Source organism: Narcine bancroftii, chromosome 2, assembly GCF_036971445.1.
Source record: "Narcine bancroftii isolate sNarBan1 chromosome 2, sNarBan1.hap1, whole genome shotgun sequence".
NCBI lineage: Eukaryota > Metazoa > Chordata > Chondrichthyes > Torpediniformes > Narcinidae > Narcine > Narcine bancroftii.
The window spans coordinates 116,198,567-116,225,398 of NC_091470.1; the positions used below are offsets into that span (position 1 = coordinate 116,198,567).

At 40.8% G+C, this 26,832-nt stretch overlaps 1 protein-coding gene across 2 annotated transcripts in view; it reads left to right on the forward strand.

Annotated features, from left to right (window-relative positions):
* Positions 1-26,832, forward strand: part of dcaf5 (ddb1 and cul4 associated factor 5) — a 159,990-nt gene that overhangs the window by 27,266 nt on the left and 105,892 nt on the right. For both annotated transcript variants that reach the window (XM_069918089.1, XM_069918090.1), the window contains exons 4-5: positions 3,441-3,577; positions 7,941-8,070. In XM_069918089.1, the coding sequence (XP_069774190.1) occupies positions 3,441-3,577; positions 7,941-8,070 (267 nt within the window). The remainder of the gene's footprint in view (positions 1-3,440; positions 3,578-7,940; positions 8,071-26,832) is intronic.

Genomic DNA, 26,832 nt, shown 5'->3' on the forward strand with positions numbered 1-26,832 from the left:
TGTTATAACTCAGATAGAACTATTTTCTCGTACAGGGGTGGCAAATCTTTTAATTTTTAATTTAGAGATACAGCATGGTAACAGGCCCTTTGGCCCACAAGCCCATGCTGCCCAATTAACCTACAACTCCCGTTGTTTTAAAGGATGGGAGGAAACCCATGCACACACGGGGAGAATGTACAAACTTCTTACAGACAGTGCCAAATTCGAACCACGGACACTGGCACTGTAAATGTGTTGTGCTACACTAACTGTGCCATACCTTGATGAAGGGCTCAAGCCCAAAACATCAGTTATGTACTTTCATCTTTGCTATATGAAGGACACTGTTTGACCTGCTGAGTTTCTCCAGCATTGTGTTTTTACATCAACCACGATGTCCTGTTTTACAGGAGGGTAGTGTTGTACCTTATTTCAAGAGGGGAAATAAGGATAATCCAGCATACAGCACGATAACAGGCCATTTCAGCCCACGAGTACATACCAGGGATGTAGGTTAATTGGGTGGCACGGATACATGGACCACATGGACGTGTTGTATGTCCAAATTAAAAGGTTGGCCACCCCTGCAACTAGTGTCTCTGGAGACTCTCTTTTGCTTCTCATTATCTTATTGTCAGGGGCACCGGTCAATGCGCATGTCGACTCTTTGCCTGACAGCAGACAGAAGTTGGCCAATAAGTCTCAAATCAGTGGTTGGGAAACTGTTGGAAAGGATACTTGGGGATAGAATATATGCACATTTAGAAAGCCATGGTCTTATTAGGGACAGGTCATGTCTTACCAGTTCAGTTGAGTTTTTTCAAGAGGTGACAAAGGTGGTCAATGAGGCTAGGGTGGAGGATGTTGTCCATGCAGATTTTACCAAACATTGAACAAGGTGGATCCAGAAGGTGCAGATGCATGGGATCCACTGTGAATTGTTTGGATACGGAATTAGCTGGCTCAGAGAAGGAGAGAATAATTGTCGAAGGGTGTTATTCTGGCTGGGGGCCTGTGGTGCTGCACAGGTAACTGCTGCCGCGACCACAGTTGTTTGTGATTATTTAACTTGAATGATAAGGTGGGTCATATACTGAGTTCGCAGTTGACACTAAGAATGGTGAAGTTGTGGAAGGCTATCAAAGGATGTAGCAGGATGCAGAGCAGCCACAGATATGGACTGAGAAATGGCAGAAAGTTTAATCCAGACAAGTGTGAAGTGTTCCATTTTGGAAGGTTAAATGTAAGAGGAATGTATACAGTTAATGGCAGGACTCTTAAAAGCATATAGGAGGGTACACATCTATAGCTCCTTCAATCCTCTGTTCATCACCTTTCTCACTTTTTGTCTCCATGTTGATTGAGTTTAAATTCTTGTCCTTTCTGTTCTATTCTGGAGACTTCAATAACCTCTCCTCTGCACTCCTTTCCTTGTTCTTCATCCATACTTTTCCAATCTGTTGACTCTTCCCCCCCCCCACCAGCTATTTAGTTAAACACTCTATCAACATCCCTAGTTAAGTGATCGCCAGGACCCTGGTCCCAGCACGTTTCCTCCTTCCCCAACACTGGTGCCAATGTCCCACGAGTTCAAGCCCACTTCTCCCATGCCAGTCTTTAAATCATGCATTTAACTCCCTAATGTTATCAATCCTGTGCAAATCTGCACATGGCAGGAAGCAATCCAGAGGTTATTACTTTAATGGTCTTTTTTTTAAATTAAAACCTTTAATTTAAACATTTTTTTCCCCCCTAATTCTACCTGTGACATTTGTATCCGCATGGACCAGGGCAATTAGATCTTTTCCATCCCTCTCCACATTCCACTGCAAGTCAGATGAGATTTCCCAAACTTGGGCAAACAACATAGTCTTTGGGCATCTTGATCCTCGCTACAGAAAATAGTGTCTTCCCCAAACAGTACTGTCCCCAATCACCACTAGACTTCCCTTCCCTCTCTTGAATGGTTCTCTGAACCATAGTGCCAGGTTGCTCATCCCTCCTATAGCCCCACTCTCGCCCACACAAGGAGCCAGAATCTCTGACTTATGGGTTGACCTCAAGGACTGATGTTCTTCCAGAGCTACCTCTTGGATCCCTGTACCCACCTCACCAGCAGTTGCTCCCTCTTTTCCCTTTCCACAGACCATTTGAAGCAGTTAATCGAATGTCCACTCCTGCCTTCTGAAATACAGTGTTCAGGTAACTTACCCTGTCACTGATGTGTCCCAGTGTTTGAAGTTGAGTCTAATCAACTTTGAGCCCAAGTTCCTCAAGCCACCAACAGATGTGGTAAACTAAACAGGGTCCAACAGTTTCTACATCGTGCAGCTTACCTTACATCTCTACTATGTCTTTTATTTAATTGCTATGTTGCCAATAACCTTGCTTCGTCTCAAGTACCAGGCCAGCAGAGAATGACACAATTGTGCTGGAGAAACTCAGCAGGTCATGCAGCTTCCATAGGAAGTAAAGGGTAACCAACATTTCGGGCCTGGGCCTTTTGTCAGGTAAGTCATATTACCTGATGAAGGGCCCAGCTCTGAAATGTTGGTTACCCTTTACTTCCTATGGATGCTAGCTAACCTGGTGAGTTTCTCCAGCAAGTTTGTGCATTGCATTTGACCCCAGCATCTTCAGACTTGCCTTTTATTTGAAAACTTTCTTTATAATTTTAAAGAAAAATAATACAATTAAAAAAAAACCTGATCTGCAGATTTAACTGTCTGCAGTTTAAAAAAAAAATATTTGAGTGCTTTATAGAGGTTTAAGGATCTTACCTGGTTCTCTGCGAAGCCTCTCAAACCTCGCATTGCCACGTCTATGAGGAGACTAATTACCAGAGAGGTGAATGTGGAGAAGGGACCAAATGGCAGCGTATGTGATTTTTCCCAAGCTTTAGTAAGAGGAAATTTCTGTCAACTGGTACTGGATTTGGACAAATACCAATATGCTGTCAAGGAATCAGGAAAAGTAGACAAGAGTTTTGTCACTGGCTCTGAGGTAGCTGTTCATTGGTGTTGTTTTGTACAGCTTGACGATGAGACCCAAAGAGAAGCAACAAGGTCCGGTCCTTGGTGCAGCAACATTAAAAAGAAAAACAGGCAGAGGAAAAGGAGCCGTCAACAAAGTTTTCTCATGGTGACTTATGAGTGGTTTTCATTTAAACAACTTTTGGAAAACCTGCCATGAATTTGGAATGCAGTAGCACATTCCAAAGATTGGGACAGAAGAGGGAAGCTGGAGAAAGGATAGCTGTTAACAGCAGCATGACCCCACTCTAACCTTATTGTGGCAAATGGATTGAATATTATTTATTTTCCATACAATTTCCCAGTCTCTTCTTATGGTAGTGTTTAGTTTTATTCTTTTCTATCGCTCCATAGTTATCAACGTGACTGCAGTTGTTAATCATGCATATTCTCATGATCTGACTTATTTTTTTTCTCCTTCCCCAGCACTGAGATTGTGAATGTTTTCCCACATGATGATGCTGTATATGGCCTTTCTGTGAGTCCTGTGAATGACAATGTGTTTGCCAGTTCCTCAGATGACGGCAGGGTTCTTATCTGGGATATACGGGACTCTCATGGCGGTAAGTGCTAAGAAATGAGTTTGACGCAACCTGACTTGTTAAAAAACACAAACAAAACTTTTGTCTCCAGTTATGCAAGTGCTTTTGTGACTGATGGGTTCATTTGGGATCTGCAGACTTTACTGCAGATTTTTTAAAATTTAAATTTAGACGTACAGCATGGTAACAGGCCATTGGCTCCGTGCCACCCACTTTACACCCAATTAACCTACACCCCCAATATGTTTCGAATGGTGGGAGGAAACCGGAGCCCCCAGGGAAAACCCACGCAGCATGGAATTTGAACCCCAGTCCCGATCACTGGCTCTGTAAAGGCATTGCACTAACCACTACACCATCCGTGCCACCCAAACTATACAGCATGGCATCAGGTCCTTCTGTCCTGTGAGCCTGTGCCCTCTCCCCCCCCCAATTTACAATCCTCGGACATTTTTGAAGGTTGGATGGAAACCAGAGCATCTGGAGCAAATCCACGCAAACACAGGGAAAACTTGATTCAAATCCACTACGCTACTATGGCACCCAAATGGGGCAGGAGATGCCTAATGAGGTATGTAGGTGGATAGTGAAATGCTACATCCCTTCTGTTGGTCTGCTGAGCTTCTGTGAGCTCCTAACATCTGGGCTTGCCTTCCCTTTTGAGCAGGGCTGTGCCTGGGCCTCCTTAGCACCAGAGGGAAAGGCGAACCCTTTCAAGGAGGATTTAAGAACATTCAAGTATTTTCTCCCCATCCATCTTCCTGCGACAGAGCTTGTTTGAGGTGTTTTCTTCAAGATCTTTGAAAATTATATACTGTATCCTGCCAATAATTGCCTGATTGGCAATTGTTCTGAGAGAATTGGTTCACTTATCCCGAGAGTGGCTTTGGAGGATTTTGTGGAAGCAATATGATTATTACCTTTCTAGTGTCTTCTTGTACCTTCTATATCGCGTCAAAGTCTCTGAATGCAGTCAGTGAGGTTAGAGGAGGTGCATGCGAATCTTTGCCTTACATGAAAGGGCTGGTTAGGTCCCTGGATGGTGGTGAGGGAGGATGTGTAAGAGTTCTACCTCCTTCAAGAGACAGTACCAAGGGTCACGGAGAGTGGGATAGGGAGGGATGAGTGGGGAAGTGAGTCATAGAGAGAGCAATGTCTGTGGAAGAAGAAGAGGTGGGATCGGGTTAGATGCAGCTGGCCCCCAGTCTGGATGTAGTTGGTGGAAATGAGAAAGAGCGATATGCTGAATGCATCTTTTCCCTGGTGATGTTGTAATGACGTACCACTTTGTGATGGTGAGAATGTATAAAGGGAGTTGTGGACTGGCACATGTTTTTTTTGTGCTGCTTGGCAACTAAGCTTGTAAAATAAATTCATCATAAACTTTCCAATGTGGAGCATTTCTACACTTCCCTGTAATACTAGTTAAACATGATCTATCAATAATCTGGCCTCTGCCCTCTCCCCAATCACCTCTGAGCTTCTTTCTCGTCTTTACCCCCTCCCACCTGCATCCACCTGTTATCTGCCAGTCTGTGCTCCTCCCATTTCCCTCCTCCCCCTGACCACCCATTGCTTTCCTTGGATGCTGCGCGACCTGAGTTTTCTCCAGCACTTTTGTGTCCTGCTCTAGACCTTGGCATTGGCAAATTGTGTATTTACCTCCTAAATAATCTAATGGTTTAATGACTTTGCTAAATAGGTAAGTTTTCTGCTGTTCTTGTCATTTAATTTTAAAGTAAATTCAATGATTATTAGAGTGAAACACTGAAGCCTGCTGACATCATTTATATATATCTTTACCTTCTATCGATGTCGTGAGTCCTACTGAGTTACTACTAGTGAAAGCACAGAAATGTTGGAGGAACTCCGTAGTAGTAAAAGCACAGAAATGTTGGAGGAACTCAGTAGTAGTAAAAGCACAGAAATGTTGGAGGAACTCTAGTATTAAAAGCACAGAAATGTTGGAGGAACTCGATAGGACTCACGGCATCCATAGAAGGTAAAGATATATATAAATGATGTTTCAGGCCTGAGCTGTTCTTCAAGGTAAGAGTAAAAGCCAGGCGCTTGAATTAAAAGGCTTGGGAGAAAGAAAGAAAGGGCAGGGGAGGAGCACAGACCGACAGACAAGGTGGTAATTGGATATAGATAGGAGTACTGGAGAGGTGAGAATATTGGGGAGGGGAATTTGGCTCTGTGAGGGCAGAGCTGGGGGAAAAGAAAAGAGTGAGACAAAGCAAGAGCAGAAGAGACATGGGTATAGATGGGGAGAAGCTAACAAAAACAGAAGAAATCGATGTTAATCCTTTCTGGTTGGAGGTGCCCAGATGGAATATAAGGTATTGTTCTTCCAATTTGCAAGTGGTCTCATCTGCCAATGCATGAGACCATGGACAGACATGTTGGCAAGGGGACAGGGCAGGGAATTGAAATGGGTGGCCATTGGGAGATCCCCACATTTGTGGCAGACAGAGCAAAGGTGCTCAATGAAATGATCTCCCAGTTTACACCCAGTCTCTCCAATGTTGAGTAGACCACCAAAGGGACACTGGATGTAGGAGATGATCCCTGCCGATTCATAAGGGAAGTATTGCTTGACTTGGATGGACTTTTTGGGTCCCCGGATGGTGATGAAGGAGGAGGTGTGGGTGCAAGTAGAGTATCTCTTGTAGTTACAGGGGTACACGAGTCATGCAATGCACGTGCATCCAGATAATGTAGTAAAACAATTAGCTGTTTTTTTTCGTGTTTCATTTCTTAACAGATACTACATTGATTTGCAATGGATTCTGTCCAGGAGTAAGGTGAAATTCTAAATTTATTTCTCAAAATATATTAGTCTCAAAAGAGTCCTGACCAGAAAAGTTGATTGATCTGCTGAGTCCCTCCAGTTTCTCAGTGTTGACTCAAAATTCCAGCATCTGCATTCTTTGTTTCACTAAATATATGGGGTTACCATTTCTTTTTAAACTACCTACTCATAACACAATCAACATTTGCTTTAAATTGCTTTTCAATAAACAGGCTTCATGTGAGTACACCTGAATTCCTGACTTGCATGAGTTAAAGCACAGAATTAACCTGAGTCCCCCAGTCCACCAGGTCACCTACTTGTGCATTTGCATCAAATAACAAAGATTTAAACTTTTTTTTTCCCTGTATGGCATTATAATTGTAAACTCTGTTTAACTAAAATTCATGCTGCCACTTCAGAGCTTTGCCTACAAGAGACATCCTTAAATAAAAGCTCCCCAACTTCCCCCTCCCTTCCCCAACCCAGTGTCTTTGTTGCCAGAGGGCAATTTTCCCTGCTGTAATCAGCTCATTGATTCTCCTTTGTAAAATGATACTATCTTGTACTGAGTTAACTGACCTTTTTCTGTGTAATTCTACACCCTGCACTTTTTTTTCAACTACTTGTGGATGTGAGGATAGGTCTTCAAAAAAAATTTTTAATTTTTTTTGTAATTTTAGCAATGCATCACAGATAAGTCCCTACCTATCCATGAAACGCATGCCACTTAATTAAACCCAATTAAACTATCAAGCCTGTACATTTTGAAGGATGGGAGAAAACCGCAGCACCTGGGGAAAACCCACACAGACTGCAAACTTTTTACAGAGGATTCGAACCCAGGTTGCTGGCACTGCAATTGCGTTAAGCTAACTGCTCTGCTAACCAACCTATAACTAGGTACATAAATGTCAGGAGAGTGGAGGATTATGGGTATGAGGGAGAAAAAGGTTGAATTGAAGTGAAATTGGTTTGTGTAGGTCGGCACAATATCGTAGGCTGAAAGACCTGTTCTGTGCTGTTCAATGGATGTGGACTTGCCTGGATAACACATGAAACAAAGTATTTTGTTCAATTATTTCTATAGGCTTTTGCCCTTTAGAAATCAAAGTATTGAGTACAGGGAAAGGTTAAAGAGGTTAGAACTTTATTCTCTGGAGGATAGAAGAATGAGGGGATATTTGATGGAGGTGTGCAAAATTATGATGGGTATAGATAGAGTTTCTACAAGTAGGCTTTTCCCCATTGAGGTTAGGAGTGTCAAGATCTATAGGACATGGGTTAAGGGTGAAAGGTGAGATGTATTGGGGGAAACCACACAGAGAATGGTGAGAGTGGAACAAACTGCCAGCTGAAATGATTAAAGTGGGCTTGATTTTGACATTTAAGAAAAATTTGGATAGATACATGGATGGAATGGGTATGGATGCCTATGGTCTGGGTGCATGTCATTGCGACGGAGAAAAAGTAAATTGAGGCCACATTTATATTTTTTTAAATTACAAACATAACCTCAATTTTATTCCCCCATCCCACCCCACCCCCCCGCACTTCAATTTTTAACCTTGAACTGCATCTTTGTTTCAGAGCCTTTCTGTTTGGCAAATTATCCATCAGCCTTTCACAGTGTGATGTTTAACCCCGTGGAACCCAGACTTCTGGCCACTGCAAATTCCAAAGAAGGAGTGGGCCTTTGGGACATCCGCAAGCCACGAAGGTGAGCTGATTTTCAGCTTTATCTTGTATTTTCTTTTAGAGGTTTCACTTTGACTTTTAAGGACCATCTAAATAAATAATGTTGATTCATCTGGTCCACTGAACCCCTTCAGCTTCTCATTGTTTGCTCATGAAAATAATATGTTTGAATTTGGGAGAGGTCACTGTTATGACTTTCATTTTGGAGCTAATTTACTGTAATTTATTGCAATAAAAATATTGAATAGAAGTCCTCAGTTGTTTATCAGTTTTCACGACATTCTGCTCAAAGCTCTTCATCAAATCACGTACCCAGCACAATTTGGGTTATGCTGTGTGATGCTAATTATCAAGTCAACAAGTAGCATTCACAGGAACATTCTTGGAGACATCAATTAGATTGGAAATTAACTCTTTTGCCATGTGATCTTCTATAATGTAATTATTTTTAGTTTTAAACTGCAAACCTAATGAGATTGATTGCTCATAATATTTATATTTCGGCATAGAAGTCGTCTGGCACAAAACTCTACCCCACCCCACCTCCATCCTTTTCAGACTAATTTTAAGGATGTTATGGTCTATCTGGCATATAAATCTACCCCCAATATTCGAGCTGACCGGGCTTCCCACCAAGAACCCAATTTTTTTTTACAACACCCCAATTGCCAAGTAACAATGCTGAAAATTAAGCAAGTAAGTTTAAAAAAAAACTTAAAAAAACCTTAGCTTCTGGCTGAGAAGATGGTGCTGGGTCCAAATCAGGTGTAGCCGGAGTTGGTGGGAGGGGTGACCTCAGCCTACCAGGTAGGAGCGGGGACCTTGGGCTTTACAATTGTAGAATGTCTGGGTGGGTTATGGCGGCACTAGCAGTGGGGAGGTGTCGGGCAGCGGCAGCGCTGGCAGTGGGGAGGTGCTTCCAGTGTCGACTTGTATGCCAAATCGACATCAATCTGGTTTTTTTTTTTTGTTGAATTTAAGGTCTCAAAAGTATATCCGACGTACAAGTTGATTTTCCCCCCCTCTTTGAGATTTGTTTTTAGGGTTTCATGACTTGTATGCCAAAATATATGGTAGTTCTTGGACATTTTTGTAGAATAGTTTAAAATGAATTGTGTTTACTATAAATATTCAGAAGCTGGATAAGATTATAAATTTAAAGTCAAGTTCATTAATTTATCTTTTATCAGTTCTTACTTTATGTTTAAATGGCTTAATTCAAATTTATTAGATATTTTCATTATTTTAGCACAGTTTATTATAATGAATAGACTGCTAAACTCTTGAATATGTGCTAAAATAAGTCGAACAGCTTGAGTGTTGTAAAATTATTTCAGACTACTTTTACAGTAGTTATTTTGGGAGCAAAATAAATAAACTACTGCATATTATATGATTAATTGTCTTGGATGATGAAACTGCTGTAGGAGCCACAGTCATAACGAAAAGAAAATGTCTCATCAATAGGGTAAGGAATGGGTAGTCTGGAATTGGGGAATTGGTTAAGACCCAAATTTATCTGATGTGCTTCAGTTACCAATGATTTCAACTGCAGATTATAATAACTAAAAAACAGTATTTGTTATTGTCTTTGATTTTTAAGTGTCTTAAAAGCAGAAACATATCAGACAGCACGATCATCACCTCAAATACAAAATGTGGCACTCTTGTTGTTGTAAAGTTATGGAGTTGTTTACATAGCTATAAAAACGCCATTAATTTTCTATTTGAATAAAATTAATGAATTTGTACTTAATTTTGTTGTTCCTGCAGATTTTCCTTTTGTGATTTGAACAGGCCAAAATGTTACATGGGATGGGTTAAACTCAGGCTTACAGACAATTCTTTTACAGTAGTTATTTCTTCAATAATGAACTATTCTGGTGGACAACAGACGGAAGTTGACCAGTAAACTAAAGAGTCAGTTTCAAATATGTATGAATTCGCAAGGTTGCAAGAAAACTGAAAACATTACAGCACAGTACAGGCCCTTCAGTCCAGAATGTTGCGGCAACCTATGTAAACCTACTCAACAATCTAAACCTTTCCTACCTCATGCACATAACCTTCTATTTTTCTTGAATCCATGTGTTTGAGTCTTTTGAATGTTCTCATTGAACCAGCTGCCACCGACACTCCGACATTGCATTCAAAGCACACACTACTCTCTGTTGGGGGTGGCAGCCGGGAAAAAATTCCTTCCCCCCCCCCCCACAACACCTTCCCCAAACCTTTCCTCCCATCACCTTGTACAGATGACTTCTAGTATTGCTTTTGGAAAAAAGTGCTGGCTGTCCACCCAATCTACACTTCTCCTAATCTTGTAGACCTCTATTAAGTCACTTCTCGTCCTTCTTTGCTCCAAAAAGTAAACCCCTAGCTCTGTTAACTTTGCCTTATAAGACATGTTCTCCAATCCAGGGAAGATCCTGGTAAATTTCATCTGCACTCTCTCCAGAGCGCCAACATCCTTCCCCCTTTCACCCTCAACTCATGTCCTCTGGTTTGTATGACACCTAACCTCAGTGGAAAAAGCCTATTTGCATTTACTCTGACTGTACCCCTCATAATTTTGTACACATCTGTCAAATCTTCCTTCATTCTTCTTCACTCCAGGGAATAAAGTTTTGTGGAACTCCAACATTACCTCACACATCTTGAACTCAATCTCCCAACTAATGAAGTCCAGCAAGTCAGGAGCCTTCTTAACTGTCCGATCAACCATGTACTCCGCCTTCAAATTTGACCTTCCAAAATGCATCACTTCATACTCATCCAGATTGAACTCCATCTGCCACTTCTCTGCCCAACTCTGCATCCTGTCCAAATTCCGTTGTGACCTATGAAACCCTTAGTCTACACTGTCCACAACACCTCCAGCCTTCATGTCATCTGCAAACTTCTTGACCAATCCTTCCACTTCTTCATCCAGGTCATCTGTAAATATCAGAGTAGATCCCTGCAGTAAGCCACTAGTTACTGACCTCCAAGTAGAATACATTCCATCTACTGCTTCTTTCAGCAAGCCAGTTATGAATCCATTATCTTCAAGATTTGAATGAGGGATTAACTTTTTGAATCTTAGATGGAAAACACTTTAGAGTGTCATAAAAATCAGGCTATACTAGTTAAGTTGTTGTGTGAAGAAGGCATGCAAAATTAAGGACTCCTTCCACCCAACATAGCATCTTTTAGCTGCTCTCGTTGGGAAGGAAATACAGGAGTATCAGAGACAGCACCACTAGGTTGAGGAACATTCAAAATGACACCTTACAGTGGCGACTCTTTACAAGCATCTCTGATGGGAATAATCAAATATTGCTGTTCAGAACTTCTAAAAATCAAACAAAAAATATCGCTTGGAATTGGCAGAACGGGCTGAATTGGCAATCTCTGTTGGGCTGAGGGTCCTTTAAGCAGCTCACACAGGTACAACAACTCCGTGGGACATTTAAACAGTTCAAGCAGGTACAACAACAAATGTAGCATTGGACCCACAGGCCAGATAAAGAAGACCGATCACATGGACGCAGAAGGGGTGTGGGGGGGGGGGGGTGCTACAGGTCAAGCTGAGACGCCGGGACATGAGGCTTCTTCTCCCTACCAACCTCCTGGCCAACGTACAGTCCCTGGAGAACAAACTTGATGAACTCTAAGCCAGACTTCAACATAAGAGGGATCAGGGAGTGTTGTGTGATGAGCTTTATGGAAACATGGCTAAACGCGGACAATCCAGACATGGTGCTGCAGCCCAAGGGCTACACTCTCCATTGTGCTGACCGAACACTGGCGTCTATGAAAACCAGGGGAGGCGGTGTTTGAATCATTATCAATTAATTATGGTGTACAGACGTAACAGACATGTCCCAGTGCTGCTCCCCCATCCTGAAACATCTGGCGATCAAGTGTCACCCATTCTGTCTGCTGAGGGAGTTCACCGCCATCATCTTGGTTGTAGCGTACATTCCACCCTAGGCTAATGTCAAGCAGGCACTGGAGGGACTGAGCAATGTAATTAACAGCCATGAACCAGCATATTCGGATGCCTTCCCGATCATTGGGCAAAACTTCAATCAGGCCAATCTGAAGAATTCTCTAACAAACTACCCACCAACACATTGTATGCGAGATCAAGGGAACCAACACATTCGACCACTGTTACACCACCATGTAAAATGCAAACCAACCCATAACACGAGTACTCTTCGACAAGTTTGATCACTTGGCTGTACTTCTACTCACAGCGTAGAAGCAGAAACTGAAGACCAGTGGTGAAGACGTTGAAGGTTGGTCAAGGGAGGTGGAGGAGTGCCTGCAGATCTGCTTTGAATCGGTGAACTGGACCATATTCAAGAACTCATTCATAGACTTAAATGAATATGCAACAGGTGACACTGACTTCATCAAGACCTGTGTGGATGAGTGTGTGCCCTTGGGCAAATACCTGGTGTTCCCTAACCAGAAGCCCTGGATGAATCAGAAAATCCGCAACCTGCTGAGTTCAAGAACAAGGGTATTTAAGGCCAGGGATTAAGATCTTTACAAGTATTCCAGGTATGACCTGCAGAAGGCCATCTCCAAAGCAAAGTGGCAATTCCAGAGGAAGCTAGAGACTGAGACATACACGGCAGCTATGTCAAGGAGTGTAGGTCATTACAGCTTACAAAGCGAAAGCGAAAACTGTGCTTCACTACCTACTGAGCCGAGCACCTTCTAAGCCCGCTTTAAAAAGAAGAACCAAACAATGCCTACTCGTATCTCTTAAAAGGCTGAGGACCCTGTGATATCTGTCTCTATGGGTAATGTCATTCAAGAGGATGAACCCTCACAAGGCATCAGACCCTAACGGCATAGCTAGCAGGGGACTGAAAATCTACGCCAACCAACTAGCTGTAGTGTTCACAGACATTTTCAACCTCTCATTGTGGCATTCAGAGCTTCCCACCTGCTTCAAAAGGGCATCAATCATTCTGATGCCCAAGAAGAGTAGCATGGGCTGCCTCAACGACTAACTTCCTGTAGCACTAACTTCTACTGTGATTAAATGCTTCAAGATGCTGGTTGTAGCTAGAATTTAAGGTGTATCTAATTAAAGATCTAGACCCACTGCAATTCACCTATTGTTACAATCACTCCACAGCAGATGTAATATCGTTGGCTCTCCACTCAGCTCTGGATCACCTTGAAAACAAAAATTCATACATACGGCTGTGCTTCATCAACTACATTTCAGCCTTCAATACCATTATTCCTTAATGTAGGTCAAGAAGCTACAAACTCTAGGCCTCTGTACCTCCCTCTGCAACTGGATCCTTGACTTTCTCATTGGAAGACCACAGTCAGTATGAATTGGAAACAATGTCTGCTCCTCACTGATTATCATCACTGCTCTACTCATTATCAACACTGCTCTACTCATTATACCCCCATAATTGTGTGGCCAGGTGCAATTCCAATGCTATCTACGAGTTTGCTGAGGACACCACAGTTGTTGGCAGAATCACAAACGGCAACGAGGAAGTGTACAGGAAGGAGATAGATCAGCTTGATGAATGGTGAAACAACAACAACCACCTTGCGCTCAATGTTAACAAAACCAAGATGATTGTGGATTTCAGGAGGAAGTCAGGGGAACATGACCCAGACCTCATCAAGGGCTCAGTAGTCAAGAACTTCAAATTCTTGGGTGTCAACATCTACGAGGATCTGTCCTGGAGCCTCCACGTTGATGCAATCACAAAGATGGCTCACCAGAGGAATACTTTGTGAGGTGTCTGAAGAGATTCTCTATGTCACTGAAAACTCTCGTAAATTTCTACAGGTGTATATGGAGGGCATTCTGGTTGTTTGCATTACTGCTTGGTGTGGAGGCACCAACTCTCAGGACAAGAACAAACTCCAGACGGCTGTTAACTTGGCCAGAGATATCATAGGCACAGACTTTACTCCATTGAGGACATTTACATGAGGTGGTGTCTTTAAAAAAAGCAGCTTCTATCATTAAAGACCCCCCCACCACCGAGGCCACGCCCTCTTCACTTTGCCACCATCGGGGAAAAGGTTCAGGACCCTAAAGATGAGCACTCAGCGGCACAAGGTCAGCTTCTTCCCCACTGACACCAGATTCCTGGATAATTAATGAACCACAGACACTGCCTGACTTTTCGTGCTCTATTGTTTTTATTATTTTCTTTTGTTTTATAGTTATGTTGGAAGATGGTTATAATATGTATGTTTACACTGATGATGCTACAAAACACCAAATTTCATGACTTGTTCATGGCAATAAATCCTGATTCTGAGCTTTTTCCCACGAGCAGTGAGGACACTGAACAACCAAAGGAACTGCTCACACTGACCATCCGAGACACTCAGTCATAAAAAAATGTTCATATATTTAGATGAATACGTGTTCTGCATACGCGTTGCTTATCTGCCTGCGTGTTACGCCTGGTTGTGTGTCGGCATGTTTTACACAGAAGACGAGAGGACGCTGTTTAGTTGGATTATACTTGTACAATTAGATGACAATAAACTTGACTAGTGAAAAATAATTGCAGATGTCAGAAATCTGAAATAGAAAAGTGATCTGATCCAATAGATCTGGGAAAGAGTGAGAACAATTTGGTGTTCTATAGTCATGAAGGTAGGCAAATGTCGGTGAGAACAAAGGGGATGGCTCTGAAAGAGAGACTCAACTGGTTTAATGTGGCAGATGAAAGCCCAATACTCTTCATGGACAATGATGTGCTGCTCAGGACAATGCAGTGAGGCATGCCTATCTGATAACGATAGAGAGCACTGTCTGTAAGGAGTTTGTACGTTCTTCCTGTTTTTGCGTGTTTTTCCTGGATGCTCTGGTTTCCTTCTACCCTTCAAAATGTGTTTGGGGGTGGGGGTGTTGTGGTGCAATGAGACAGCATTGGCTCACAGGGCCAAAAGGGTCTGTTACTGTGCTATATGTTTAAAAACTGAGCTAAAATAATGACTGGCAGGAATGATTGGATCAGAGATAGATGAGGTAAGAGTATAGTCTGGATGTCTGCAACTTGCCCAGATGGAAATTGTGTTGTTGTTCCTCAAGCATGTGCTGGACCTCGTTCCAGCACTACTGGAGGCCAGAGTCAGACAGATAAGGGGAAATTAAGAAGCAGACAGCCGGATGCTCGGTTCGTTCCTGCGGATGGAATGGAGGTGTTCTGTGAGTGAATGCCCAACCTCTGTTTAGTTTTTCCAGAGTAGATGAGACTATATTAATAATACCATATACACATTTGATCTGAAAAAGTGCAGGTGAATTGCTCTTGAGCTGCCAAGACTATTTGGATAGCTGGATGATGGATTTCAAAAAGGTGCAAGGACAGATGCTGTGTACAAGTGCCACATGAAAGAGAGTGGCTGGTGGGGTGATTCCTTCAAAATATTGAGAGGGGAAAGGAATTCTGTATGTGCCTGTTGATGGATCTTGTTGATCAGAGAAATTGCAATGAATGATCCATTGAATGTGGTTTGACATGAAGGGATAAGATCTCTGTTAGCGCTGTCATTGTGCAGCCATCAGTGACCAAAATGCCCCAGAAGATATTCATCCTCACACAACTGTCATCTGATTCAGATGAAACACATAAATGAAGATCCAGAGAAGGAAGAAAAAGAATGAACTTTATATTTGTTGACGAGATTCTTTCAATGCAGTAATATTAAAACAGAAGGACTTATTGGTTGCCTTGGACTTCCCTTCTCCACTCCAGCAGTTGCATCCTGCTGTTTATTGTATTCCTTCTCAAATTATTACATGGCTGCAACAGCTTGAGCTTTCTTCAACCTTAACTGTGCAATGTGGGTGGAGTCTTAAGCTGGAGGTGGTAGCAGTTGCATTTATGAATTCCCATGAGGAAAAATAGCTTATTATGAGGAAAGACAAAAGAACTTTTACAAATTAGAAGTTAAGGTGAAAGATTATTATGGAGTCATAGAGCCATACAACGTGGAACAAGCTCTTTGGACTAACTTGCCCTTGCTGACAAAATGCCCCACCTACACTCGTCCCACCCTCCTGCACCTGGCCCATATCCCTCTGAACTCATTCTATCCATGTATCTGTCCACTTGTTTTTATTAAACATTGCAACAGTACCTGCTTCAACCACCTCCTCAGACACCTCATTCCAGACACCCCACCTTCTGGCTCTTCATCCCATAGAATGATGATAGTTCCTTTCATTCAGTTTGTGGGTTTGATATGAGGATACCCCACTCCTGAGAAAGGAGTAGCATATGCATGAATGGATTTAGGTGAGTTGGGGTTGCACAGGTCCAGAGCCACCCTCCCTCCTCATTTTTTTCTTCCTGGTTATCTTTCTTCATTTACATAGCAGCGATTGAGGTGAGGAGAGCTCCAACAAGGTGGACACAAACAAGGCAGAGGGACCAGACAACATACCTGGTCGGGTTCTGAAGGACTGCGCAGATCAATTGATGGAGGTCTTCATGGACATCTTCACATCTTACTGCAGCAGTCCATCGTACCCGCAGGTTTCAAGACAGCCACCATCATCCCAAGAGGGAGACAATAACTGGCCTAATGACTTCCACCCTGTGGCACTGGCCTTCACCATTACAGAGAGACTGGATCTGTTTCAATTCACCAAAAGAAGTAACCATTCCACAGATGATACTATAGCCTTCACTCCATACTAACCCACCTGAATGGCACCTCATACTCCAGGCTCATGACTTCAGCTCAGCATTTGATACGATTGTTCCCCAGAAGCTGGTGGAGAAAGTGTCCTTCTGGAACTCAAAATCCCTCTCTGTAATTGGATCCTGGATCCTGCATCTCGATTTTCATCTGTCCACTGAATAGATTTGGCATTACCAGACAGCAGATTAAACAGAGGCTTCATAATATGAGCTGGTGCTAGAAGGAATTAACGATAAAAAGAACTCTTGCAGACCTTTGACAGTGGTTGGTCTGGAATATTCAGTAATGGCATCTATCTTGGAAGGCAGCGGAACCTTGTCAGTGATTGCATACCCCAGGAATTAATTTATCTGGATTGATGATCAGTCCAAATTCTCGCAGATGTTCCATGTGCTCTTCTTTAGTTTTGCTGTGACTAATATGTTGTCAAGATTAATGAAGACGTTGGCCATGCATCCAAAACTCGCTGAAAAGGGTGAGCTGCCTTTTTTAACCAAAAGGCATATGTAAAAATTCGAACAATCTGAAAGGGGTAATTACTGCTGTTTTCGGGATGTCGTCTGGTTCCACTGACACCTGGTGACATCTGCGTAGAGTCCACTTTTGAAAATATTTTCGCCCCATGAAGATTGACTGAAAAATCTTGAATATGAGGATAGGGTCGCGATCTGGTATAATGATGTCGTTGAGCCGTCCATAACCTCCACAAAGTCTCCACCCTCCGGTGCATTTTTGGTCAATGTAATGGAGATGCCCATGGGTTCTCAGACCTGTGAATTATCTCCATCTCTGCCATTTTGTGGAATTCTTGTTTAGCTAATTGCAGTTTCTCTGGAGACAAGCGATGTGCCTTAGCATGAATGGAAGGACCCTTGATAGAAATATGGTAAGTTACTCCGTGTTTCGCATGGGGGGGGGGGGTCAAAAACTGCAGAATTGTAATTTTTGGAATCTCTTCTACAAGTCTGGAGAACTTATCAACAGTCTTATGCAGGTCTTGAAGGCATAGTGCAGGAACATGCGATTCTGCCAGGCGAATAGTTTGAAAGATGGTAATATCCACCACCTTTTAAATCCACCATGAATGAACTTTTTTTAAAAATTTTTTTATTTTTCACACCATAAAACACGTTAGCCATGATATACCCTTTTTAATTTTCACACATATACAGTGACTTTTTCTCCCCCCCTCTCCCTCCTCCCAAGCCACCCCCCCACGCCCCCCCCCCCTCATCCATTTTAGGTATACAATCTAGGTTGCATTAAGTCAGTCAGACAATGTTGTCATTCAACAAAAATACACCAGAAATTCTACTGAGTCCATTCTTTTCTTTTCTTCTCCTTCCATCAATTTAGGTAATGTTTATTCCCGGTAGGTTTTCGCTATTGTATTTAATGTAAGGCTCCCATACTTGTTTGAATATTTCAATATTATTTCTTAAGCTATATGTTATTTTTTCTAATGGAATACATTTATTCATTTCTATATACCATTGTTGTATTTTCAAATTATCTTCCAATTTCCAGGTTGACATAATACATTTTTTTGCTACGGCTAGGGCTATCTTAAATCTTTTTTGTGCATCTTCCAAGTCAATTCCAAATTCTTTGTTTTTTATGTTACTTAGGAGAAAGATCTCTGGATTCTTTGGTATATTGTTTTCTGTTATTTTATTTAATATCTGATTGAGATCATCCCAAAATTTTTCTACTCTCTCACATGTCCAGATTGCATGAATTGTTGTTCCCCTTTCTTTTTTACATCGAAAACATCTATCAGATACTGTTGGGTCCCATTTATTTAACTTTTGCGGTGTAATGTATAGTCTGTGTAACCAATTATATTGATTCATACGCAGCCTCGTATTTATTGTATTTCTCATCATTCCAGAACATAATTTCTCCCATGTTTCCTTTTTTATCTTTATATTTAAATCTTGTTCCCATTTTTGTTTAGTTTTACCATTTGTTTCCTCATTCTCCTTTTCTTGCAGTTTAATATACAAATTTGTTATAAATCTTTTGATTAATATTGTATCTGTAATCACATATTCAAGGTTACTTCCCTCTGGTAAACTCAAATTGCTTCCTAATTTATCTTTCAAGTAGGATCTCAGTTGGTAATATGCCAGCGCTGTATCTCCAGTTATATTGTACTTATCTCTCATTTGTTCAAAGGATAAGAATCTACTTCCTGAAAAACAATTTTCTATTCTTTTAATCCCTTTTTTTCCCCATTTTCTAAAGGAAAGGTTGTCTATTGTAAAAGGGAGTAGCTTATTTTGCGTCAGTATTAGTTTTGGTAATTGATAATTTGTTTTATTTCTTTCTACATGAATCTTCTTCCATATATTGAGGAGATGGTGTAATACTGGAGAAGTTCTATGTTGTACCAATTTTTCATCCCATTTATATAATATGTGTTCAGGTATCTTTTCCCCTATTTTATCTAATTCTAATCTCGTCCAGTCTGGTTTTTCCCTTGTTTGATAAAAATCTGATAGGTATCTTAATTGTGCGGCTCTATAATAATTTTTGAAGTTTGGCAATTGTAAGCCTCCTTGTTTATACCATTCTGTTAATTTATCTAGTGCTATCCTCGGTTTCCCCCCTCTCCATAAAAATTTCCTTATTATTTTCTTTAACTCTTTGAAGAATTTTTCTGTCAGTTGTATTGGCAATGCCTGAAATAAGTATAGTATCCTTGGAAAAATGTTCATTTTAATACAGTTTATCCTTCCTATCAGTGTTAGTGGTAGCTCTTTCCAATGCTCTAAATCGTCCTGTAATTTTTTCATTAGTGGATTGTAGTTGAGTTTATATAATTGGCCTAGATTTTTGTTTATTTGTACACCTAGGTATCTTATTGCCTGCATTTGCCATCTGAATGGGGATTCCTTCTTAAATTTTGAGAAATCCGCGTTATTCATAGGCATTGCTTCACTTTTATTTACGTTTATCTTGTATCCCGACACTTCTCCATATTCCTTCAATTTCTTATATAGTTCTTTTATTGATAGTTCTGGTTCTGTTAAGTACACTATCACATCATCCGCAAATAGACTGATTTTATATTCCCTGTCTTTTATTTTTATTCCTTTTATATTATTATCTATTCTTATCGATTCTGCTAGTGGTTCTATAGCTTGCGCAAACAATAATGGTGATAGTGGGCATCCCTGCCGCGTTGACCTGCTTAAGTTAAATTGCTTTGATACATGTCCATTTACTGTCACTTTCGCTAACGGTCCCTTATATAATGCTTTAATCCAATTAATATACTTCTCCGGTAAACTGAATTTTTGCAATATTTTGAACAAATAATTCCATTCTACTCTGTCGAAGGCCTTCTCTGCGTCTAAAGCAACTGTTACTGCAGGTGCTTTATTTCCTTCTACTGCATGAATTAAGTTAATAAATTTACAAATATTGTCTGTTGTGCGTCTTTTTTTGATAAATCCAGTTTGGTCTAAATTTACCATTTTCGGTACCTGTTCTGCTAATCTGTTTGCTAATAGCTTAGCTATTATCTTATAATCTGTGTTTAGCAAAGATATTGGTCTATATGACGCTCGTGAGAGTGGATCTTTCCCTTGTTTTAGTATTACTGTAATTATTGCTGTTTTACATGAATCTGGTAAGTTTTGTGTCTCATCAATCTGGTTGATTACATCCAGGAGGGGCGGTATTAATAGGTCTTTAAATGTTTTGTAGAATTCTATTGGGAGTCCATCCTCTCCTGGTGTCTTATTATTTGGTAATTTTTTTATTATCTCTTATATTTCTACTGTTCCAAATGGTTCTGTTAATTTATTTTGTTCCTCTATTTGTAGTTTTGGTAGTTCAATTTTAGTCAAAAATTCATCTATTTTCCCTTCTTTCCCTTCGTTTTCAGTTCGGTATAATTGTTCATAGAATTCTCTGAAGTTTTCCTTAATTTCTTTTGGATTATATGTAATTTGTTTGTCTTTTTTCCTTGTTGCCAATACCATTTTCTTAGTTTGCTCTGTCTTAAGCTGCCATGCTAAGATTTTGTGTGTTTTTTCACCTAGTTCATAATATTTCTGTTTTGTCTTCATTATATTCTTCTCCACCTTATATGTTTGTAATGTTTCATATTTTATTTTTTTATCCGCCAATTCTATTCTTTTGGTTGTATCTTCCTTTATTGCTAATTTTTTTTCTATGTTTACTATTTCCCTTTCCAACTGCTCTGTTTCCTGATTATAGTCCTTCTTCATCTTGGTTGCATAACTTATTATTTGCCCTCTAATGAATGCTTTCATTGTGTCCCATAGTATAAACTTATCTTCCACTGATTCCGTATTTACTTCAAAATACATTTTTAATTGTTTTTCAATAAATTCTCTAAAATCTTGTCTTTTAAGTAGCATGGGGTTTAATCTCCATCTATACATTCTTGGAGGGATGTCCTCTAGCTTTACTGTCAGTATTAAGGGTGAATGGTCCGATAGCATTCTCGCTTTATATTCTGTTTTTCTTACTAGCTGATAACAAAAATAGGTCTATTCTTGAGTATGTTTTATGTCTAGTCGAGTAGTATGAGTATTACTTTTCTTTTGGGTTTTGTTTCCTCCATATGTCCACAAGTTTCATTTCTTGCATTGATTTAATTATAAATTTGGTTACTTTGTTCTTCCTGTTAATTTTTTTCCCCGTTTTATCCATATTTGGATCCAAATTCAGATTGAAATCCCCTCCTATTAGTATGTTCCCTTGCGTATTAGCTACCTTCAAAAAGATATCTTGCATAAACTTTTGATCTTCTTCGTTAGGTGAATATATATTAAGTAGATTTCAAAGCTCCGAATATATCTGACATTTTATCATAACATATCTCCCTGCTGGATCTATTATTTCCTCTTCTATTTTAAATGGCACATTTTTGCTAATTAATATAGCCACTCCTCTTGCTTTTGAATTATACGATGCTGCTGTTACATGTCCTACCCAATCTCTCTTTAATTTCTTGTGCTCCATTTCAGTTAAGTGTGTTTCTTGGACAAATGCTATATCTATTTTTTCCTTTTTCAGTAAATTTAGTAGTTTCTTCCTTTTAATTCGGTTATGTATTCCATTAATATTTAAAGTCATATAGTTCAGCGTAGCCATTTTATATTTTGTTTATCTTCTCTTTCCGTTTTTCCATCATTACCTTTCCTCCTTTTCCATTTCTGTTTTCTTATTTTCAACTCTTTACCAGACAACATTCCTACAACATCCAACATTTTCCTTATTCTCCTATTTCTATCTTCTTTATCCCCAGTCTCCCCTTCCCCTCCTGAGTTGTCCTTTATCCCTTGTCGGACAACCACATCTCCCCTCTCCATTTGGATTTGCGAATCCACTCGCAAGCGTCAACTGATTTTGCAGTGACCGCTCTTTTCCCCCACCCAACCCCCCCCAGAAAAGATTTCACTTTTCATATGTCACAAAGGTCACTCTTTTAATTCCCTCCTTATTCTCTCTATTCCATTACCTTCCCTTATTAATTCTTGTCTATACTATCTATGTTTTCCTCTAATTACAGATACTTTCACGTATGCCCATTGTCTCTATTCACTCTTATACCTCTTTACCCGCATACATATCAATCGTGGTCATTTTTACCCTCATTACCCGTCTTCATCCCTCAGTCTATTTTTATCTTTACCCACATACATATCAATTGTGATCATTTTTACTCTCATTACCCGTCTTCATCCCTCAGTCTATTTTTGTAATTGTTCTGCAAATTTTCGTGCTTCTTCTGGATCCGAGAACAGTCTGTTTTGTTGTCCTGGAATAAATATTTTCAATACTGCAGGATGCTTCAGTATAAATTTATACCCTTTCTTCCATAAAATCGCCTTTGCTGTATTGAACTCTTTTCTCTTCTTTAGGAGTTCAAAACTTACATCTGGATAAATGAAGATTTTTTGCCCTTTATACTCCAGTGGTTTGTTGCCCTCTCTTACTTTTTCCATTGTCTTCTCCAGTACCTTTTCTCTTGTAGTATATCTTAGGAATTTTACTACAATAGATCTTGGTTTTTGTTGTGGTTTAGAGGCCAATACTCTATGTGCCCTTTCTATTTCCATTTCTTGCTGTAGTTCTGGACATCCTAGGGTCTTAGGGATCCACTCTTTTATAAACTCCCTCATATTCTTGCCTTCTTCATCTTCCTTAAGGCCCACTATCTTTGTTATTTCTTCTGTTATAATTTTCCATTATATCTATTTTTTGAGCTAGTAGTTCTTGTGTCTCTTTAGTTTTTTTATTAGATTCCTCCAATTTCTTTTTTAAGTCTTCTACCACCATTTCTGCTGCTACTGCCCGTTCTTCCATCTTGTCCATTTTTTTCCCCATTTCTGTTAAGGTCATATCTATTTTATTCACTTTCTCTTCTGTGTTGTTTATTCTTCTTCTTAAATCATTGAATTCCTGTGTTTGCCATTCTTTAAATGACTCCATGTATCCTCTAACAAGAGCAAGTATATCCTTTACCTTGCCTTTCCCTTCATCTATTTCACTGTATTCTTCCTCTTCGTCTTCCTCTGGGTTGGCCATCTGTTGTTTCTTTGTTGCCCTTTCCTTCTTTCTTGTTTCTATTGTCTTCTGTGGTCTCCTCTTGCTGCAGGTGTTCTGCAGCTGTCGTTGCCGGCTGTGGAGATCGACTCCCCAGCTGGTCCCCCCTCCCGTCGGTGTGTTTTTTTTCATGCGCATCGCGCATGCGCGACTCCTCGCGCATGCGCGGTTGCGCACTTTTACTCGGCTCTGTGAGCCATTGTTGTAGTTCTTTTTCTACCAACCTGAGGTAGCGGGCTCCTCTCTCCACAGCGGGCCTCTTCGGACAGGTAAGGCCTTCACCTTTTTCCTCCGTTGTCTTCTCTTCCTCTCTTCTTACCGTTGATTTTGATTTTTCTTCTTTTGTCTCCATCTTCTTTCCACCTTTATACTCACTTTTCTTTAACTTTTATTTCTGTGCCTTTGTATTTTCTCTTGTTTTTCCCGACTTTTCTGGAGAGGGCTGGAGTTCTCCGTCCGGCCACTACTCCATCACGTGACTCCTCTCCACCATGAATGAACTTGAAGGAAATTGGCCCTGAGTAGCAGTCATGACACTGCTGCTACAAAGGCTATGTGTAAATGTTCCCATCAAACTGAACATTCATATTTTTGGTGCCATACACAGACATGTTGGAACTCTTGACTGCTGTGAGTTGGAGATTAAGAGTAGGATAACGTGCATTGAAAACCGATTGGTGGAAAAACACCAACTTCCGATCCTGTGTCCACTAAAAATTTATGTTGGGATAGCTGATCCCAAACATAGAAGGCTTGTAGATTTTCAGCCAACTGTTGCAGCCATTAATGAGGTCGGCCAGGTTGTTTCCCAAGAACGAACAGGATGGCAGGCCCCTATGTGCATTGACTCCCCAATGCTGGTGGTAAAAATACCAGGTGGAAGTGTCGACAGGCCATCTGCCTGACTTGAGATGCTGCCTTGTTATAGGAATTGGTGTGTTGAAAGCATTGGCTTGGGAAATAGTGTCAATAACGGAGGGGCTGGGTATGGACAGCTGTGATGCAGTGACATTGCCCAAAGACCTTTTGGTGTGGTTTTTTTTGTGCCAGCTACAGAACGTCTGTCTTTGTAGCTACTGCCCTGAGGTCTTCGAAGGAACTCTGCAATAATAAGAATTTAATGTCTTCTGGCATCCCTTCCAGGAAGAGCTGTTCGAATAACTTATCTGCCCATTGGCCAGGTGCCATGCTCAACATGTCGTCCATTAGTTCAGACGGGGTGCAGTTACCCAACTTCTCCTGGCAGGACATGCTGTAAATTCACAGTAGGAGCGCTTTTAGAGTGTCATACTTGTGCTCTCCTGGCTCCAGTAGATTGTATAGGACATCACCGACTCGCTTGGCAGTGGCTTGGTCCAAAGCATTGAAGAGATGATAATAGCGAGTCGTGTCCACCTCAATCTTCCTGAGGTAAAATTATGCCTCAGCCTGTTGAAACCACAGCTCTTGTTCTGCCATTCAGAAAGGTGGTAGCTTCACAGCAACAGCTGCAGTCCCTTATGATCCAAAACATCATTTTGGACCCATTTGGGTCACCAATTGTAGCCATTGAAAACAAAGTGATAGTTGATGAACATGAAATAACCACACACACAGTTGCAAGTAAATCAGAACTCCGTTACTCGAGTCACGCATGTATTCTTTTAAAACAATGAACCACGCGTGCCACGTCATGACGTCCCATGCCGGTTCATTAGACTTGTGGGACTTGTAGTTTATCTATAGTGCCACTACAAATTATTAATTATTAACAACATAACACTTCTTACTTAATTCTAAACTTAACCCACTATGTGCAACTGTGTGTGGGTGGTAAAAACCATTACATCATTTCAGGCATAATTCTAAAGAGTTGATTTTAAAGTTCAGTCTCAGAAAGCTTTTGTGTTGAAACTCAGTCTTTATTGCTGTTCAAAAGCAATTATAGAGTAAATGTGAGGCATCAGATTTCTATAACTTGTTGCTCAAAAGCAATGTGAAGTATTTTGAAACATCAAGTCATCAATTTTTTAAAATTCACTAATTTCTTTTAGAGTTGTGTTCTGAGCAATGTTTGTACTAGTGATTTTTCCTCTCTTGCATGGAGGTTTCGGAATCTGTGTTCCACATGATGAACTTGTCCTCTTTTTAGAGACTCTGAAGTGGCTATTTTCTTCCACGATGATTTCACAAACCCAGATCAGGACTGAATTAAATAACTGTTTTAAAAAATGGTTATGTTTCAAAAGCAAGATTACTTTTGCTTTCTTAATCAAAAGCGACCATTTCCATGGACACAACAAGGTTTCCCTCTTTATCGTAAAGAGGCAGTCAGAGTGGTCTTCCTCATTCAAAAGCCACTTATTCCTTGTTCTCCTTTGATCAGGAGTAACATGGAACAGTACCTTTTCTGGCTACTGTATCTTCAAACCTGTCTTCCCCACAGGATGGTCAATTTCTTTTGCCCTCAAAATATCTCTGGTTCATTGATATGTTTCTCTGAAATGTCTCATCACATGACATGTGACATCATGACTGTCTTTGAAGTTCATAATGCTTTCTTCAAAAGTATGAATCATGAGCCAACACTCTGGCATGTCTGCTGACCTACCAAATGGCCTTTTTTTTTATATACAGCTGCCATCTAAGTTGAATGAAGAATCACTTCCTCTTTTATCCCACCCATCTATCTTGAAGCAGTTCTTCCTCGCTCCTGCGCACTTATCATTTTCCATACCAGCTTCTCTAGTAGCCCATCCTGCATAGGATCATATTTCCTTTCCCATACCCACTGCACACCCGCCCCCCCACAATACACAGGCCCCCCGCCAATCTAGTTTAAACCCAACTGTGTAGGATTGATGAACCTGCCTGCCAGGATGTTTTTTTCTCTCTGGCTCAAGTGCAATCTGCCATTCTTGAACAGGTCACCTCTCCCTCAGGGGATATTCCAATGATTCTGAATCCCTGTACTAACTCCTCAGTCACAAATTCTTCTGGCAAATCTTCCAATTTCTGAACTCAACAGCACATAGCACTGGTAGTAATCCAGAGATCACTCCCCTAGAGGTTCTGTTTCTCAACATTTTACCTAACTGAAATACTTTCCTTTTTTTGGTAAGATAACAAATAGGTTTTCAAGTCACAAACACAAATTTGCCCATCTTCAAGTGGTTACTTGTCAGGTCACTGGTCAGAGTGCTACTGGTACCATGTAACCCAGTACTACGGTGGACGGTAACTAAACCGACTCCCCCATCAGGCTTGCCCCTGGTGCAGAGGGTGGCTAGACATTCTGCAGGTTGAAAAATGAGATCTGTTAAACGGCGGACGAACCCTCTCCTAGGGTCAGTGGCTATCTAGTAAGCACATGCTGTGAAAAAACGGAAAGTTCATTCCTTGCACGAATCTTGGCTGGCCATTCATTGCAACAGAACTTCCCCCAGCCATCATGGATCTCACCATGCTGCTGGATCTGGGAGGGGATGTCGAGAAGGTGGGTCCGTCCTGTGCA